At 38.6% G+C, this 21,269-nt stretch overlaps 1 protein-coding gene across 1 annotated transcript in view; it reads right to left on the reverse strand.

The window, feature by feature from the left end:
* RSPO3 (R-spondin 3) overlaps window positions 1-21,269 on the reverse strand; it is a 93,009-nt gene that overhangs the window by 29,553 nt on the left and 42,187 nt on the right. Inside the window, exon 4 of the mRNA XM_043439134.1 lies at window positions 16,983-17,180. Coding sequence (XP_043295069.1) covers window positions 16,983-17,180 — 198 coding nt within the window. The remainder of the gene's footprint in view (window positions 1-16,982; window positions 17,181-21,269) is intronic.

Here is a 21,269-nt window from a genome sequence, read left to right on the forward strand (position 1 = left end):
TTTGCAACCCCATGGACTGTAGCCCACCAGTCTCCTCTATCCATGGGTGTTTTCAGGCAAGAATACTGGAGTGGGTTGTCATTTCTTTCTCCAGGAGATCTTCCCAACCCAGGGATTGAACCTGGTCTCCCACATTACAGGCAGACGCTTTATCATCTGAGCCACCAGGGAAGTCACAACTTCTTAGTTAGTGACACCAGGGAAGTCACTAACATTCTTAAGGTTGTTATAAACTTTTTTCAGCCTCAGTTACTTGAAATCTCACTGATCTTGGAGTCAGGTCTGAGCTTGAGTTCTATGTCTGTAGCTTCCTATGTGTGATTTACAGTCACCCACTCACATGCACCCAGGTGGCTCAGTGGGTAAAGAATCTGCCTGCAATGCAGGAGATTCAGGAGACTCAATTTCAGTCCCTGGATTGGGAAGATCCCCTGGAGAAGGAAATGCAACCCACTCCAGTATTCTTACCTGGAAAACCCCACGGACAGAGGAGCCTGGTGGGCTACAGTCCAAAGGGTCAAAAAAAGTCAGACACGACTGAGTGACTAAGCACTCAAATGCAAAGTCACAATTTCCTCATTTTTAAAATGGAGTTGATAATAGAAATGCAGGGATACCTGAAATAGTTAAAAGAACTACATGAGATAATTATGCAAAACTGCTAAGATTTAGACAAATCATATTGTTAAATCACAGCCCCATCAGAAAGAATATATGTCAATGGATATGGTTATTGGGTTTGAGTAAAGGATATACAGCAAGGATATACAACCTAACCAAATTATTTCCTAGCTTTCTTGCCTGGAGAATCCATGGACAGAGGAGCCTGGTGGGTCATAGTCCTTAGGGTTTCAAAGAGTTGGACACGACTTAAGTGACTTAGCATGCATGCAGGCAGGGATATACAAACCAAGCAAATTATTTTCTTTGGCTTTTTGAAAAAGGTAATTTGAGGCCCACTATAATTACCCTGGAAAACCGTTATTATTTCTTCTTTAATAACTAGAAGACTCATCTCTATTTTAATCATCTTATCAAGTTCCCAGGAATAATGAAACTAGGAAACTGAACTACCCCACCTTACCCCTTAGTGTCCAGCAGTAAGAAAATTCTCTTCCAGTTGTTGTGCAATTTAGTGGGGCTCCATGGAATATTAAGATTTAAACCAACTCAGAATTTGAATTTTTTAATAAAAAATTGACTATAAAAGCTAAATATGTTAAACAATCTGGTTTTAGACTGCAATGTCAATAATTAAGGGTTTATTAATGATTCATAAGCCTCCTTTCCAGAGAAATGTAGGTTTGTGAAACAGGCCTTTTAGTTTAAAGGAACAGAGTTTCATGGCAAATCCAATATCTAATATCATGAATTAAAAACAGTTTTATGTTTCCTATGGAACTTTGGGTTTTTGCAGTTAGAAGATTCTGGATCATGTGTTGGTAGTTTTATTCTTTTCAATATTCTAAATACATATATTCAAGTCCTTTGGGTCTTAAACTAACTTATTTTTTTAAATCTAGTATTGCACACACATTTTTAGTTAAGCAATAAACATCTGTCATCTGCCATTTATTAATATTAATTATAAGTGGTCAGTGGATCATGGGATCCAAGTACAGCAGCTGAGATTTTTCTACATCTGACCTCCTTAGAGTTTATATAAAAAGTGTTCAGAGTAGTTCTCCTAAGCTCCTAGCCAATTTAAAGCTGGTTTGTAACCTAGTGTTTTTAATTCTGCATCTAGAAATTAAAAAAAGGAGAAATAAATGACAAAAATCCTGAAAAAGTATTATGCTAGGGGATTAGGTGGAACAAATAACAAGAATATGTCCTGGGACATATAACAAGGGACAAATAACTGGTCATAGCAAACACCCTCTTCCAGCAACACAAGAGAAGACTCTACACATGGAAATTACCAGATGGTCAATACCAAAATCAGACTGATTATATTCTTTGCAGCCAAAGATGGAGAAGCTCTATACAGTCCACAAAAACAAGACTGGGAGCTGACTGTGGCTCAGATCATGAACTCCTTATAGTCAAATTCAGACTTAAATTGAAGAAAGTAGGGAAAACTACTAGACCATTCAGGTGTGACCTAAATCAAATCCCTTATGATTATTCAGGGGAACTGGCAAATAGATTCAAGGTATTAGATCTGATAGACAGAGTGCCTGAAGAACTATGGACAGAGATTTGTGACATTGTACAGGAGGCATGGATAATGATCATCCCTGAGAAAAAGAAATGCAAAAAGGCAAAATGGTTGTCTGAGGAGGCCTTACAAATAGCTGTGAAAAGAAGAGAAGTGAAAGGCAAAGGAGAAAAGGAAAGATATACCCATTTGAATGTAGAGTTCCAAAGAATAGCAAGGAGAGATAAGAAAGCCTTCCTCAGTGATCAGTGCAAAGAAATAGAAGAAAACAATAGAATGGGAAAGACTAGAGATCTCTTCAAGAAAATTAGAGATACCAAGGGAACATTCCATGCAAAAATGGGCACAATAAAGGACAGAAATTGTATGGACCTAACAGAAGCAGAAGATATTAAGAAGAGGTGGCAAGAATATGCTGAAGAACTGTACAAAAAGGTCTTCATGACCCAGATAGCCACAACAGTGTGATCACTCACCTAGAGCCAGACATCCTGAAATGCAAAGTCAAGTGGGCCTTAAGAAGCATCATTATGAACAAAGGTAGTGAAGGTGATGGAATTCCAGTTGAGCTATTTCAAATCCTAAAAGATGATGCTGTGAAAGTGCTGCACTCAATATGCCAGGAAATCTGGAAAACTTGGCAGTGGCCACAGGACTGGAAAAGGTCAGTTTTCATTCCAATCCCAAAGAAAGGCAATGCCAAAGATTGTTCAAACTGCCGCACAATTGCCCTCATCTCACATGCTAGCAAAGTAATGCTCAAAATTCTCCAAGCCACACTTCAACAGTACATGAACTGTGAACTTTCAGATGTTGTAGCTGGATTTAGAAAAAGCAGAGGAACCAGAGATCAAATTGCCAACATCTGCTGAACCATCATAAAAGCAAGAGAGTTCCAGAAAAACATCTACTTATGCTTTATTGACTATGCAAAAGCCTTTGACTGTGTGGATCACAACAAACAGGAAAATTCTTCAAGAGATGGGAATACGAGACCACCTGTCCTGAGAAATCTGTATGCATGTCAAGAAGCAACAGTTAGAAATGTATGTGGAACAACAGACTGCTTCCAAATCAGGAAAGGAGTACATCAAGGCTGTATATTGTCACCTTGCTTATTTAACTTATATGCAGAGTACATCATGCAAAATGCCAGGCTGGATGAAGGACAAGCTGGAATCAAGATTGCCGGGAGAAATAACAATAACCTCAGATATGCAGATGACACCACCCTTATGGCAGAAAGTGAAGAAGAACTAAAGAGCTTCTTGATGAAAGTGAAAGAGGAAAGTGAAAAAGTTGGCTTAAAACTCAACATTCAGAAGACTAAGATGATGGCATCTGGTCCCATCACTTCATGGCAAATAGATGGGGAAACAATGGAAACAGTGAGAGACTTTATCTTTTTGGGCTCCAAAATCACTGCAGATGGTGGCTGCAACCATGAAATTAAAAGACACTTGCTCCATGGAAAAAAAGTTATGACCAACCTAGACAGCCTATTAAAAACCAGAGACATTACTTGCCCAACAAAGTCTGTCTAGTCAAAGCTATGGTTTTTCCAGTGGTCATGTATGGATCTATACATACATGTTGGACTATAAAGAAAGCTGAGCGCCGAAGAATTGATGCTTTTGAACTGTGGGGTTGAAGAAGACTCTTAGGAATCCCTTGACTGCAAGGAGACCCAACCAGTCCATCCTAAAGGCAATCTGTCCTGACTACTCATTGGAAGGACTGAGGCTGAAGCTGAAACTCCAATACTTTGGTCACTGATGCGATGAACTGACTCATTGGAAAAGACTCTTTGGAAAAGATGCTGGGAAAGATTGAAGGTGGGAGGAGAAGGGGACAACAGAGGATGAGATGGTTGGATGGCATCACTGACTTGATGGGCATGTATTTGAGTAAGCTTCAGGAGTTGGTGATGGACAGGGAAACCTGATGTGCTGCAGTCCATGGGGTTGCAAAGAGTGGGAAACGACTGAGCAACTGAACTGAAATGACCACCTCTTTAACCTCTGGTAGAAAACGAGTGCATCAGTTCATTAACACTATAGAGATTTTTGTTGTAGTACTAAGAGCAAAAAAGAGGAAAACATTTTGCTATCTATGTGTACTATTATGGTATATTGGTAGTATGCCATTCTGGTATCTATACATGCCATAGCATGTATACAATTACTGTCATCAAAAATAATCCTTTTGTGAAAATTAACCAAAGACAATAAAGAAACAGCAAATCCAGAGCTGAAGTGAGATGTTTTGCTTGTCAAACTAGTTCAGCGCTCTTTTATTTAAGTAGGCTGACACTGCATGTATTAAACTACTTTAACAACTGTGAACACAAGAAGAAATTATGATTTCTATGAACAGACAATCCTTTGAAAATGGAGGAAACCTGCATGAATGGAAGGAAAGGGTGATGAGGCAGGACACAAAGCAAGAGGAGGGACACTAAGGGCATGAAAGATGGGAGGAAGCCAAAGGTCCTAGGGAGAGGAATTAAATAGAAAAACTCCCTTCTCCTACACATCTCAAAGAAAAATTAGAAAAACTGGACAAGTGTGCATCCACCACCAGTTTGTCCAAAAAGTACTTTAGTCAACTGCATCTTAACTATTGAAACAAACCAATCTGAAACAAAACAAGATTCCTTTATGAGTTTAGTGTTGGTTGGAAACCAGAGGAGCATAATATCAGAGATTAACAGTTTGTACTTATTACCTTGAGGAATAGTTCACTATTTCATATGTCTACAGTCCATAAAAAAATAATTAGCTATCTAATTAGCATTCTCCTATAAATTAGGATAATACTTTTTGTTCACAGGTTGTAATTAATTAGATATGTATACATTTCTATGACTCATTTTTGGAATTAGCAATTACTTATATTTTTCCAAGTGTGAATTCAGTATACTGATATTTCCTTGCCTAAAATGTGATATTATTTAAAAGAAAAAAATCAGTGAGTTATTTCCTGGTGGTCCATTGGTTAAGTATCTGCCTGCCAAGGCAGGGGACATGGGTTCAATCCCTGGCCTGGGAAGATACCACTTGTTGCTGGGCAACTAAGTCTGTACACCACAATTACTGAGCCTGAACTGTAGAGCCCATGAACTGCAGCTACTGAAGCCTGTGCACCGAGAGCCTGTGTTCTTTAACAAGAGAAGCCACTGAAATGAGAAGCCCACGCATCACTAGAGAGTAACCCCTAGTCTCTGCAACTAGAGAAAGCCTGCCTGCAGCAATGAAGACCCAGGGTAGCCAAAAATAAATAAAAAATTAATTAATTAAAAAATATCAATGAAAAATGAGTGCCACTGTGTTTCCAGACATTAGTTTTCACATAATTAGTCTTCACTAATACAAGAGTAAAAGGCACATCTCATTTTAAAATGTACATTTTGCATTGAGATAGTAAACATAATTGGCCTCTGTTCACAAACCATTTCCTAAATTTGATCTCTTGCAAAAATTATAAAAGTTGGCTTTTCCAGCAGAAACAACAAATAAACAAAACAAGCTTTTACAAAACATATTTTTCAATTATGGCAGCTTGGGCTCACAAAGGATAGAGTTATGACCGGGTGGTGTATACCCAGTATAAACACAAGAGTTCAGTAATTAGGTTTGAGTTAATCTTAAAGTTCCAGTGGCCTGGTGCATAATCAAGCAAAAGGTCATTACCCACACTGGTACATTTCACACAGAATGTTCAGCTGCTAGAAATGGAAATGGACATGACTTTACTTTAGCCTGCAGAAATCAATCCCAGAAACCATTCATAGGAATAGTGGATTCTATTTCTATTCATTTGAGAGCCCATTTACTCACAAAGAATGGTTTATATCAAATCAGAAAAATCAGAAAAAAAAAATCAGTTAAAATATTAGCATTATGCTGGACACGCCTGTCTAGTCTAAAACAGATGAAGTAAAGCTTTGGTTACACTTTCTTACTTAAACATTTTTTTTCCATAAATAATATTGGATAAGGATTACCCTGGAGAAGAGTACAAGCTTTTTAATTTTGGAATTCCCTGGTTGCTCAGAAGGTTAAGAATCTGCCTGCAGTGCAAGAGATCTGGGTTCGATCCCTGTGTCAGGAAGATCCCTTAGAGAAAGGAATGGTTACCCACTCCAGTATTCTTGCCTGGAGGAATTCCATGGACAGAGGAGCCTGGAGGGCTACGGTCTATTGGGTTGCAAAGAGTCAGACACGGCTGAGCGACTAATATTTTTTTTTTACCCTATAGAAGAGTAAAAAACTTCTTAATTTTGAGCTTTTTGTTTTTTTGGAAGAGTATCATGTGCATCTGTTGTTTCTTCAGCCTAGCACTCTTATTTCTACATGGAACTGCCACTCAAAATGGCCCGTGTGTCCCTTGGCTTCAGCAGTGGGCATGTGACTGAGGCAGACCAATCAAGCACTCCATTTCCTCTGCCACAGTGATGGGTTCAAGGGCAGACACATGAGTCAAGCAGGGTCAATTTGCATCTTCCATGTGATTGGATGAATGGACGCTGAAAGAGAGAGCTTACTATCCTTTTGGACTGAGAGCAACCTGGATGCAGAGTTAGGGCGTCCCCAGCCAAGCTTTCCCTGTGAGTAGAGACAGTCTCCCTGTAGCAGGGGAGAACAATGCCAATAAACAAACACAAACAGAGGCAGGATGAACTGAAATAGCAAGAAGGAGGAAAGACGATGTATCCATTGATATCCTTTGAGCACTTAGAGCAAGCTGTGTTTTCAGCCAATAGGTTCCTTTCTGCTTAAGGTAATTTGAAATCTGTCATTTTTAAATATCCTAGTGAATACACAGAGGGTAACAGTGAGTTCGGTGAAAAAGGACTATCAGTGAAGGATAAATACTCTGACAAACTGTTTTACTGTTAATAATTACAACATTTGCAAATAATCTTTTAAAGAAACTTAAAAACAGTAAGAAAAGTGATAGAAAACATTTCCGATTTAGGACATGAAGTATGAGGTGCTTTAAGCAAAAGGAAAAAACAAATCGAAAAGAAAATAAAAGTGACGTTCATGTGAAAGAGAGCAGAAACTTAGTAGAATGATGGGTTTTGAAAAATTTCTACCCATTTTGCACCTATTACTGATAATAGCCCACCGGTACCAGCCACTGCACTAGAAATTTTATGCTTGGGTTTGTCCTTTAGTACAAAAGTACACCATAATCTATTTGGGGGTCTGCTTTGAGAGCAATGTATGAGAGTGAAACCATTCAAGTGATCTTTCCATTTCATGATGCTAAAAATGATAGGGTTTTAATGTAAACAAGTTTGAGAATGTTTCTGTTTCAATGAGGTCAGGGAATTTTATTGTAACCTGGTTGTATTGGCTTGGTGTTATAACTTTGGTTGTATTGGCCTCTTGGGAGGCGGGTGGATGGAGGTAACTAGTCTTTTCTGTCAGGCTGTTAACAATCTACAAAGTTAGTCTATAATGCTTCTATGAAGAAGTTACAGGAGTAGATAAAAAAAGGGAACAAGATAATGATCTATGGAAATAATAATTCTTTTGTGCCTTCAAATGTAAGGTGATTTCTTTGCCAAAGAGGTTTCAGCAACACCAGCAGTTTCAAGGAGTGACTGTGTTTGGGAGGTGGGAAGGAGGACAGCAGCATGAAAGGAGGAAGTGTCTTTTTTGCTGGAGAAATGTTTACTTTGTAATTAGCAAAGGACAAGAAGGCCCTTTTGGAAACTATACTTGGGGGTCCAGAATTTAAATTTATGCTGATGCTCTCTGAGGCTCTCTCTAGGGAACCCTCTTCACTGGCAGGGATCTCAGCTGGCTGGAACAGGCTGCACATGAAGCCAAGGTCTCAGGGTCATTTCTCCAAAGGGCCCATTAACTCAGCTCTGTTCCACAGCTACAAGCTGTACCTTTAACCCTACTCAGTCATCTCACAAACACACATTAGCACATCGGCATGGTGGTCACAGAGAAAAAGATTTGCCTGGAGACCAAAAAGAAAAGCAGGCAGAGAGAGTTCGTTTTTGCCAGCATAAACAAATGTTTTTGTAAACACAAACTAATGAAACTGCAGCTACTGACAGAACAAATCACTATGAAAACTGTCCACACAATTGGATGCTACAAGTGAGCTGATCATTGATGGTCTTTGCTCTGTGGCCCGATATAAACCATGACGGGCTTTCCCAGTGGTTCAGTGGTAAAGAACCCCCTATCCTCCTGTGGAGGAAACATAAGAGACATGGGTTTGATTCCTGGGTGGGAAGATCCCCTGGAGGAGGAATTGGCAACCCACTCCAGTATTCTTGCCTGAAGAGTCCCATGGGCAGAGGAGCCTGGCGGGCTACAGTCCACGGGGTCGCAAAGAGTAGGACACGACTGAAGCGATTTAGCACACACGCATAAACACACTAATAGTTAGAAAAAGAGATTCATGATAGCCGGGACTTCTGTCTTTCCTGTGCACTGTTATTGGGTTGGCCAAAACGTTCGTTCGGGTTTTTCTGTAAGAGGGTGTGGAAAAATGTGAACGAATGTTTTGGCCAACCCAATATATCTTCAGCACCGTAAAGTGCCTAGCATAAAGCTGGTGTTTTAACAGAGACTTGTTGAGTGTATGAGGGTTTCTTGACTGGCTTTTTAAAAAATTATTATTAATATTCCTACTCTTCCCTTTACAAATTGGAAAGTACAATAGAAATAATCTCCTATACACTATCGCCTGTATCAACCGCTGAGTGTGTTTTTACACAGGAAGAGACATTACCTTAGACAGGAAGAGAACGCTGAATAAAAGAGCGGTCACACTCATCTAACTACAAACAAGAGAATGACCTCTGTGGTAGATGGAAAAAAACAGCTACAGTTCTGCATTCATCCCTGTATATGCAGAGCAAATAGCAAAGTACTGGGGGCTTCTCCCTGCAAGAGGGGAAATCTATTTCTTTAACTCTTGAATTAGGACTGGCCTTGTAACTTGCATAGACTAACAAAACATGGTGGAAATAAAATTATGCCAGTTCTCAGCACATACTCAAGAGGACTGCTTCTCATCCTCTTAGAACATTATAGAATTCCTGGCCACCTTGAGGATGATAGAAATAGCAGTTTCCTCTGTCCTCAACCAGTTTACCACATTAGAAGCCAGCCAGAATTGCACAGTGGATCCCAGCCCACATTGCCCATCCACATTTATTGTTTTAAGCCTGTATGTTTGGGGGTTATTTCTTATGCAGCAAAAACTAACTGCAACAATTTCATCCCAATGCACAGGATGTAAACAATGTCAAGATCATTGCTTGGTTAGGGGCTGAAGAAGGCTTTGTATACTATCGCTACTAGTTGATTCAACATCCTGACCAATGTGCACTATGTTATACACACCAATGGGTGGAAAGCATTAGATATTTATTAAAAAAAAAAAAAAAAAAAAAGGAAATCTCAGAAAATATAGGCATTTGCAAAAAATAATTTGCTATAAAGATTTATTGTAAAAATAATTTTAGAATAGAGATGCTGTAGTGTATGTACCAACACACTGGTGAAGCCTAAAAATGATTCTTCTACCAGCAGAGACTGCACAGATAATACTAATACTTAAGTATTTCACACTGTGAATAATGTCTACTGTGAATAATGTCTATTGTGAATAGCCCTCAAATCTTAAGAGAACCTACAAAAATGGAATGGTACAAACTTGGCATTAATTTTAATGAGATAATAACTATTGGCTAAATTATAAAAAATAGTATAGTACCTGGGATTGCAAAACATGAAATGAAAGGCATCTTCTGCAGAACTTTTTCATTAACAGAAGTTTAAGAACATACAATGACCTTGTAAAGTGTGTTCAAAGCAAGAAATCTAATAACTGTCATTTAACTTTTTTCCAAAATCTTTCTAGGTACTGGATGTGACCCTTCAGTTCCATTATTACAGAGGGGAGTAAACTGTACACATATAAAGGATCTTAGCATGCTCTTCAACCCACAAACCTGGGCAAGAGAGAATGCCTACAAAGATCCTGCCATTGTAATGTCAATGTCAGAGGAATCCATGAGAGAAGCTGGGGCCTATCACAGATGCAATAACACTCTTTTAACCATATGGATAATAAATTTGGACACAGAGCTGTGGAATTTGCAAGTTGATTTAATGTTTCAAAGATTAGGTTGGAATTGGCGGGAAAGAGAGGAGTAAGAGTTGAGTGACATAGTGAAGGAAAAAATACATAATCAGATAAATCAGTGCGTAGGCCATGAGTGAACGTGACTGAAATGGACTAGATGAGCCATGTTTTTATGTGGTCTTTAGAGATCAGTAACAGCAGCACACCTGTATTAATATTAAAAGCTCAAAATTTGTATTTGGTGATAGCATATACAAACTGTAATCTTTTAGTCAGTAACAATGGTACTCTAAGTCTCGTTTGAGTATTTATAGAATTTAGAGAATTTTTAGAATTTGAAGTATTAGGTTGAACTCTAGTGAAAGTGAAAGTCGCACAGTCAGGTCTGATTCTTTGTGATCCCATGGACTGCACCCTGCCTGGCTCCTCTGTCCATGGAATTCTCCAGGCAGGAATACTGGAGTGGGTTGCCATTTCCTTCTCCAGGGGATCTTCCCGACTGGGAGTTGAACCCAGGTCTCCTGCACTGCAGGCAGATTCTAGAGAAGCTGAGAAATTGAACCACTAGAGAAGCCCATGAAATTGTTAATATTTGACCACTGACAAGCAAAGTACGAGTCGGTCCCTGGTAGCTTAGATGGTAAAGAATCTGCCTCCCATGCAGGAGACCTGGGTTTGATCCCTGGGTCTGGAAGATCCCCTGGAAAAGGAAATGGCAACCCACTCCAGTATTCTTGCCTGGAGAAACCCATGGACAGAGAAGCCTGGCAGGCTACCGTCCATGGGGTTGCAAAGAGTCAGACACAACTAACACACACACATTTATAAGCAAGAAAATGGCAGTTGCATATGGTTTAACCGAATAGACAGGAAAGTATTGAGAAACAGAGATGACTACAGTCACATAATTAGTCTTGGTGAAGACAGAGCGATGGGGCTTTACTGTGGTCCAGTGGTTGGGAATGCTCCTGCCAGTGCAGAGGACACGAGTTTGATCCCTGGGCTGGGAGGATCCCACATGCCGTGGGGCGCCTGAGCTCACGCATCACAACGACTGAGCTGGAACTCCTGAGCACACACGCTGCCACCACTGAAGCCTGCCCACCTAGAGCTTGTTCTCCGCAACAAGAGAAGCCGCCACAGCAGGAAGCCAGCGCACTGCAAACGGTAGACCCCACTTGCCGCAACTAGAGAAAGCATGTGTAGCAACAGAGATCCAGTGCAGCCAAAAAAAAAAAATGAGCTAAACAAATTTTACCAAACAAATGACAGGCATCTCCACTGGGGACATTAAATGAAAAGCTGGGTTTAGCCTTTAAGAGAAAGGCCACAGATTTATATTAAGGACCACATCTCAGAGTGAAAGGCATTATATATTTGCAATAGATTACTTTTCTTAGAGGCTTTAAACATAGCTAAATCTTTTTGTATGGTATTGGAATATCTTAAATTCAAAGTGAAAGTCACTCAGTTGTGTCTGACTCTTTGCAACCCCATGGACTTGTAGCCCACCAGGCTCCTCTGTCCCTGGAATTCTCCAGGCAAGAATACTGAAGTGGGTTGCCATTCCCTTCTCCAGGGGATCTTTGAAATCCAGGGGTTGAACCTGGCTCTTCTGCATTGCAGGCAGATTCTTTATGGTCTGAGCCACCAGGGAAATTGGGTGGCAAAAATTTCCCCTCTGTTCCACCAAATTGTTCTTGTTACCAAAGGTTTGCACCGCGCACAGGTTTCCACTGGTGGCAATGAAACCTTGCCTTGGTTGAATGAAAACTTACATTGGTTCTTCACAGAATCTCAACAAAAAACCATTCAGGTAAGGGGCTGACTAGACCCTAAAGAAGGATCACAAAGAGAAACGGTTGAGTTTACCCCAGGGTTTCTCCTCTTTGGCACAGTTCAGTTCAATCACTCAGTCATGTCTGACTCTTTGCGACCCCATGAACCACAGCACGCCAGGCCTCCCTGTCCATCACCAACTCCCTGAGTCCACCCAAACCCATGTCCACCGAGTCAGTGATGCCATCCAACCATCTCATCCTCTGTTGTCCCCCTCTCCTCCTGCCCTCAATCTTTCCCAGCATCAGGGTCTTTTCCAATGAGTCAGCTCTTCGCATCAGGTGGCCAAAGTATTGGAGTTTCAGCTTCAGCATCAGTCCTTCCAATGAACACCCAGGACTGATCTCCTTTAGGATGGACTAAACTGGCAGATAATTTTTGATGTAGGGGGCTGTCTTATGCATTGTAAGATATTTAGCAGCCTTGCCCCCTAGATGCCTGTAGCATCCTCCTCCTCTAACTCTGACAAGAAGATGTATACACTGGGGAGCAGACTCACGACTGGCTGTAATCCAGTCTTTAATGCCATCCTTATCTCAGCTCTCTACTTTGTGGAATTTTCTCTGACATGTCAAAGGGCCAGCGTACCGACTGTGTGCAGGGAAAGAGCAGAGTGCACCCACCCTCCAATGCTTAAACAGGAGTGTCTGCAGGCCAGCTGGTCTTCCTCCACGAGGGGAAGGTGGTGAGAGGACATCATCGAAATTCTCTAAGCCAGTTGGCATCCTACAATTTTGAGCTAATGAAGCCTTCTATTTGGATTTTGAGAACGATTCCAAAAATTTTGGCTAAATGTCTTGTTTTGAATTTGAATGAATTTTTAATATGAATCCTTCCTGTAGAAAACTCAACTCTTCATCACTGGAGTGGTTGTTACAAATATTTTAAGAAGTAAACCAGAGGACAGAGGCGCAAACCTGGGAACAAAGTAGATTCACTTTTTATTTGCTTCCTTTTTTTAAAACTAAATTTGCTGTAATTTTAAATATAGCACTCATGATAAATATAATGCATGTGTATAATACTGGTATTTAAAAACATGATTAATAACAGTTTGTAAGTTAACATACAACACTTTTCTTCTATGTAAAATCTAGTAGAATTTTACAACTGGACTTAATTTTGGGAAGGCACATAAGGTGACCTACAGTACGTTCAAATAATGCAATAATTCCTGTGCTTGTTTCTTCCCTGGAAATGTCTGGATATTTTCACTTATTTATATTTTAACAGATTCCTTTTCTCCTTCTCTGCCAAGAAGGGTGCTATTTCTTTCTTTACACCAAGAAAGTAGACCCTGTCCCCATTTTTTCCATGACTCTGTTCTTCTCTCTCCTTTCTATCCCAAGACAGTGTACTACATGTAATTAATTAGGATCTTGTTCATGCAATTCACCAAAGGACAAAATTTCTTTCATTCTTTGTAAATTTGTTCAAAACCCAGTATCTATCGGAAATTCTCTTCAGTTAATTAAAGGAATCTACATATGAATGGGAAACATTTTGGTGATCTTCTCTTCTTTGCATCTACCTTCCACTCCAAACAAACAAAAAATTCATGCTTTTGCAAATGCAAACATATATATACTTCCCTGCTCTGCTTCACTTCCCCTTATCTAAGATGGTTACACCCAATATATCAAAAGAGTTAATAAGCATAATTTGGAAATTATTAAAAGTGCGTTTTTTCCTTGCTTATCTCAATTTCAAATATTTTGTTTTAAGGCATATGTGATACTAGCATATGTGTTAGCCTTCATAATCTCTTAAAAATACATGTTACATATCTGTGACATTTCAGATATACATAATTCAGTTGAGATAGACTCAACTAGAAACTATTGCAATGGTAATAACTTCTTATAAAAGATTATAATTGATGAAGTTAAGAGTGATTAAAAGGCTGCATGTCAGGTAAAAGGAAACAATCTTAAATGTGCAAGCAAGTAGTATATCAGAGAAAAGTTTAGATTTGGGGCTACAGAAAAGACATTTATTGCCTTGGATTAATTTATGATAATTATTCTAAGCATGAGAAGAATATCAGTAAGAAAAATGTGTGTATGTGTAAGATTTTGCAACCAATTTTTCATATATATATGTGAAAATTTCATGTGTATAAATATCCATCTCACAACCAGAGTAATCCATTCTGTTACTAAAATCTAGTTCCTCTTATTCAGCTTCTTCTTTGTGTACATTTTGAAAAGTGATTTCTGGATCTTATCATTCTTCCCTGGAGACCTTGCCTTTGGCAATTACAACACAGCAGAAAAAATCCTGAACACATGCTCCATACCTTTTCCAAATAAGAATTATCTACCTCTGTCTATTGTTAACCTCTTAGGCAGGGATGATAGATGTAAATTTAAATTCAAGATTTTCAGGCTAAATTTTGGTTTATAAAATCTTATCTTTTAGCTTACTCATATGGAAATGCTCAGCCACGAACCTAGAAGATGTTATTTTATAAATCTACAAGCATTTAGGTGCAGCTAAAGTAACAGCTATTCTAGTGATAGGAAAAATCATATCGTCATCACTTTATTGTGTTTATATTTATCACTTTATTGTACAGCTCTGAGATATACAATATAAATGAGAAGACTCTGGGTAGAAGTATGATTTTGATGTGATATTTGCTAGAGTGGCAAGTTCAGAAGTCATAATGACTTTTCTATTTGGTTTCTTCATATTCAAATAGATATTTATTTGACATTTGAGTTATTATTAAGAGAAGTTAAGAAAATCAATAGATTAGAGAAGTTAAGGAAAGAAGAGAAAAGTGGTTTCCTTCCTATCTTAAATTTCTAGATAGGCTAATTGAGAAAATACTTTTGACAGACATATAAAAACATGAGTGAAAATTAAAAATGGAATTGAATCTTGAACATAATTATACATGTAATTCACACTTTCTACTCGGTAGTCTATTGATTATCAAATTTGGAAAAGAATAAAGCACCTAAAATTTTCTATTTGTATACAGTTCTCATTGTAAACATAAAATGTCATGGTATCCTACTTAGAAGGGAAGAAAAAGACCAGAAAGAAACTTTAAGTCAAGCTTATGTTACAGGTTATTATTTTAAACTTCTTATGGCATTTATTTTACTTGCTGCTAGTCTAAAACCTAACATTTTTCAAAGTTAATGTTTAAGTCAGTGCTAGCAAAATGTATTAGAAGACTACTTTCTCAAAAAAAGAAATAAAATGTAATTAGTATTATAATTTATCTATTGGATGAGATTTTCTTCACTTATATTTTAAAAGCAAAGTACACTAAATACTGATTAGTAATGTAGAATCTTTGTGCAAAGAATAATATGAACAAAGACCACCTGTGAATCATTAAATTTCAAGAAAATTTAGTAAACATAAGTAAATGTACGGCTATGGGAGCTTACCAACAAGTAAGAGTGATGAAATATTTGATTTCCAAATCCAACTTTTAAAATCTAAGATGTTTTAAATTAATTGGTAACAAATGTCAGAAAGACCTTTTTCACTAGCCAACTTTCATTCCTTAAACTTAATTTTAATCAAAGCCTCCTATAAATTCACAAAAGTTTGAAATTTCCTTTAAAATAATCCATGTATTCAAGAAGTCTGTCACATTAACTACTTGATTACTAATGGCCATGGCAGGCTGCACCCATCCTGATGACGGTCAGCTTGGTCTTTTGGTACAGTGAGGACACTGCTGAGGATGGGTGACCCAAGTTCTTTCTTGCATGAGCAAAGTTAAAGTTTCACAGCACTCTCTTCTGTGTTTCCATTGAGTTTTTTTCACACACCAAGTCTCCCTTCATATGTGATACTATGATTATCTGCTTAAACTTATCTTAACCCTCTGCTGGACTCTGAGTGTAACTTCAGAATAGAGATGGTACCCTATTTAGTTGAGAATCCCAAGTGCTTAGCACTATGTGTGGCTATAAAGTACAAATTCAATAAAATGATGAATGAATGAAATAAGCAAAGGAAGTTCAACTATAGAGTCAGCCAAGCTGTAGCTTGGCTGCATTAATTTTTTCAATTAATTAATTGAAAGGATCATTTATAGACTCAGCAGATTACTACCAATAGGTACATAGCATATTTGTAGGCAGTGGTGCTGGGGATAAGAAAGAAAGATGGAAAAATTATATTTTAAGTCAACAACAGTAAATCTTCTAGATAGATGTTTAATCACCAGAAAGCATCATATTAAATGATAAATGAGTTTTCTTTGGCCCTAACAAGACTTCAGAACAAGCCCTTACACAGAGTTATTTAATATTGGTTTGGTAGGTTCTATAATCTGATATATAAAGTTAGTGTAATATGAAAACAATCTGGAGATCAATTGTCATTAATGCTTGTATTATGCTAATAAAATATATAACTTTTAAAACATGTTTTGCTATAAAAGCTTAACACCTAATTGCACTACTTTGATTTGTAGGAAATGAAAAAAGGAGTAAGTTGATGGCTGGTATTTACCATTCTCATGTGTGTACCAAATGCTGTTAGACTTTGCATTTCTGAGGCTTCCCATGAGTTTTCCAGGTACTAGGAAGGTGCATGATAGGAAAGATAATGGCCCAAAGGAAGATATAGACATAGATGCATTATAATGCAGCTCCTTCTCCAGGATTCATTTAGCACACTTGTGTGTAAAGTTCTGATATCAAGCTCCATTTTTAAGAATCACCACCTCAAGATTCTGTACTTTGCAACCAACATATTCTTTGGTACACATTTTAGACGTTTTTAGACATGAGTGATCATACTAAATGTTCCCTAAGAAACAGTGAAATTTGCATCAAATCACGTGGATCCAACCGAGCACATGTTGTTACTATGACTGTACCTCGTTCTCCCTTCGGACACTTCTTCCTTTGGACTGTACACTTCCTTGACTCACTGGTGGGGGGACACAGGTTACCCTTTGCTGACGGATGCTGTATTATTTCTCGGACCCGTGTTTCAGTTCCTCTTTTGAAGCCGCATGTTTTTCCTTTCTTCGTGCATGGACTCCAAGGGCTCCATTCACTGGCCTCACAGTGCACTGAAACAGGACACCAGAAACAGCCTCAGTTCACTCACACATAGTTTCACAATTGTTAAATAAACAAAAAGGCTTGCTTCCATCAGTACTTGCCCAAATTCTGAGCAGAAATCCTGCAGAACGAAATTGGGCAAGATGACTTAAGGAAAAAGGGAAAGGCAGGAATTGAATGTTTTCCCCCTTTTTAATCCTCCTATTACCAGGTAAACTCACTCTTGCATTGGGTTTACTTTTCACTGTAGATTTTAACTCAGGCATTAGTGTAATTACTCATGAGTAACCAATGCTTTATAATTTCTAGAGCACCGCTACAATTTATTTATTTGTTGATGGCTATGCTGGGTCTTCATTGATGCTTGGGGGCTTTCTCTTGTTTCAGTGAGCTGGAGCTACTCTAGTTGTGGTGCATGGGCTTCTCATTGGAGTGACTTATCTTGTTGTGGAGCATGGGCTCTAAGGGCACACGGGCTTCCGGAGTTGTGGCACAGGACTCAGTAATTGCAGCTCCCGGCTCTAGGGTACAGGCTCAATAGCTGTGACACATGGGTTTAGTTGCTCCGTGATACATGGGATCTTCCTGGATCAGGGATCAAACCTGCATCTCCTGCATTGGCAGGAAGATTCTTTACCACCGAGCAACCAGGGAAGCTCTGCTAAGACTATTGATTGATCCTAACCAGATGATGACTGCAGCCAAGAAATTAAAAGACTCTTGCTCCTTCAAAGAAAAGCTACGATCAACCTAGAAAGCAAATCAAAAAGCAGAGACATTACTTTGCCAACAAATGTCAGTCTAGTCAAAGCTATGGTTTTTTTCAGTAGTCATGTATGAATGTGAGAGTTGGACTATAAAGAAAGCTGAGCACCAATGAATTGATGCTTTTAAACTGTGGTGTTGGAGAAGATTCTTGAGAGTCCCTTGGACTGCAAGGAGATCAAACCAGTCAATCCTAAAGGAAATCAACCCTGAATATTCATTGGAAGGACTGATGCTGAAGCTGAAACTCCAGTACTTTGGCCACCTGATGAGAAGAACTGACTCATTGGAAAAGACCCTGATGCTGGGAAAGATTGAAGGCAGGAGGAGAAGGGGATAACAGAGGATTAGATGGTTGGATGGCATCACCGACTAGATGGACATTGAGTTTGAGCAAGCTCCGGTAGTTGGTGAAGGACAGGGAAGCCTGGCGTGCTGCAGTCCATGGGGTCGCAGAGTCAGACATGACTGGGCAACTGAACTGAATTGACTGACCATAGCTTGCTATGTTAGTCATTCTCAAGAATTGATTCTCAAAGTCACTGTGCAACAGGATCACCTTCAGTGAGGGCTTGCTAAAACAATGTTGGACCTGTCCCAACCCTGAGTTTCTGATTCAATTGCCTTAGGTGGGGCCTGGGATTTGCATTTTTTATGACACAGGTGATACAGATTTGCAGGTACTGAGAACACACTTTGAGAACTTCTATACGAGACAATGGTTAAGCAAAAGATGAATCCAGGTCTTTGGCCTACAACTCATTGCCTTTGCTGCTTCATGTGCTGTTGGGTACTGTAATATTGCCAATTATTATTTGGTATAGATCAGGCATAGCAGTGTCTATTTTAAGTGAATTCCAGGTCAATTTCAGCCGATTAACTGCTTCTAGAATTCACTTGACTGGCTTGTTTCTAGGATGAATTAATATCCTTTTCTAAAGCTTCTTTTGTAGAATTTTTTCCCTTTTTCTGTATGTATCAATCTTTTCAATCTTGGCTTTCCAAGGTCTCTCCTATAACAGATCTTTACACTTATAAAAATATGTACCTGCAAGGTTATATTCTTATATTTATGTTCATAAAACTTCTTGACTTACAACAACTAAATGACTTGCAACAGTAACCCTTTCAGATGATATAAGACTCTCTTTCTACAAAAACAAATTCCCAGTAACCTTTTTTGCTGGCTTCTTATGTAAAGAATCCTTATTTCAGAGCAGAATACTATTTTTCATACAATCTCAAGAAATATAACTTAAATGTTTTAGAAATTTAAAACCATTCATAATACATTTTTTTCCCCACATGCTTTTTTCAGTCACTTTCAGCTATCTGAGTGCAACACAGAGATGAGTGGAAATGGGTGTGAGTTTAAGTTTCTATGAACTTAAATGAACTTTATTGAGCCACTTTCAAAAGAGTCTTCATGCTCAGCTATATTGTTACAATACTGGCTAGAGAATAGAGCAACCAGATCACTTAATGACATCATAATCTCTTGCCAGTTAAGGTCATATCTCTGATCCCAATATTAGTCATTAAAACGTAGGGGAGCTTTAGTACACAACAATAAAAATACCTCCAAGAAAGTAAATGGAAAAAAAAAAATCCAGTTTGTGAGCTGTAACTTTGTCCAGTATTCATTTAATGCTAGAACTATGAGTACTAAATTAGAAAAAAAATTATATGATGTGGAAATGACCCAAACTTTAGAGGTTTTTTATAAGAGCAAAGATGCTCTGGGAAAAAGCATATCTAAACTTCAGAGAAACAGATTTAAAAAATTACCACATAGGTAGCTTCAGTCAGATGATGAATGGTTCTAAAAATGAAATTTTACTGACAACCTTATATTATTCCATTGAAGAAGGAGGAGGAAAAATATTCAAAACAAACAAGTTCAGACGATAAAGGGCTCTAACATGACAAGACAGTTAAAAAGTATTGAGAGAAGAAGGAATGAGCCTTTAATGTTTATGTGCAAAAAAATATTTTTAGAAAAAAATGGCAACTTTGTTGAACATGTAAAGACAACAAAAAGGGTGATTTAAGTAATATTCAGGTCATTACAGGAGGCCTGGCGTGCTGCGATTCATGGGGTCGCAAAGAGTCGGACACGACTGAGCGACTGAACTGAACTGAACTGAACAGGTTATTAAATGAACAGTGTAGGTCTGGGGCACTATTTGGTTAAGAGGTAATTAAGGAAAAAAACAGAACTGCTCAACTCTGCCTTTCTTCTATCTTCTGCATTAAGAATAATCTTAACATTGGAAACATTTTACTGTTCAATAGTGAAACAAGTGTCTCAAAAATGTAATTAGCTTCTAGTCCCCGGAAGTGGTCATGATGTGGTTGATCATCAGCCTGGAATGCTGTAAAAGGAATTCTTGAAATGGAGAAAAGTTCAACTGAATGTTTCACTAGTAATGGTCTTACAACATTATTCACTTCTCATTCTTGTTGTCTGACTGCATAGCTCCAGAGGGAATGTAGCAAGGCCATATACTTCGCTACTCACTGTTTGGAGCTAGGTACTTTCCTTCTATGACTACTTGAACACCAGCTCTCTAAGAAGAGCAATGACAATGGCAGAATGACAGTGCAGAAAGGAGACAAATATTTGGAGCACAAAGTGGAAGTAACAGGTCTACTAAAAAGTTGGGTTCATTTGACATTTTTGCTTAATTTGACCTGCAAACCATGAGAAGTGGATATATTATGATGTTAAGTCTTTCACCCTAGCTCTGTATGAGGGTAGTGTTTTCTCGGTTTATGACATGCTCTCTCAATTTAAAATCTGGGTAAGACACAGTCATATGGTATAGATTTTAGCAAAGGGAGAGACACATCCTTCAACCTCTGTCCTAGAGAGCTAGAGTCGAGGTACTAATTATAGCACTGACAATAACTCACATTGTGTCCTTGGGATCACTGTTTCAGCTCACTGGGTTCTAGTTTTCAGATTTGTTAAAGGAACAGCCTTTAACAGTTCTTTGTGGTCATCAAGCAGGTCACCATTTTTCATGAAATTCTGAGGCAAACCGACGGCATGGCCAATACACTGCTTGTAGGCCAGATACCATGCAATGGGAGGCATCCTTTAGGGAGCAAGCAACAAAAGCCAGCCGAGAACTAAAGCAGTTGATTTGCCTATTTCTATGTCTGAGGTCAATTCCAGCAGTCCCCAACCTTTTTGGCACCAGGGATCTATTTCATGAAAGACAATTTTTCCATGGACCAGGGGTTAGGGGATGGTTTTGGGATGATTCAAGTGCATCACATTTTTTTTTTTGAACTTTATTCCTATTATTATTACATCAGTGCCACTT

Source organism: Cervus canadensis, chromosome 20 (genome assembly GCF_019320065.1).
Source record: "Cervus canadensis isolate Bull #8, Minnesota chromosome 20, ASM1932006v1, whole genome shotgun sequence".
In the NCBI taxonomy this organism is placed as follows: Eukaryota; Metazoa; Chordata; class Mammalia; order Artiodactyla; family Cervidae; genus Cervus; species Cervus canadensis.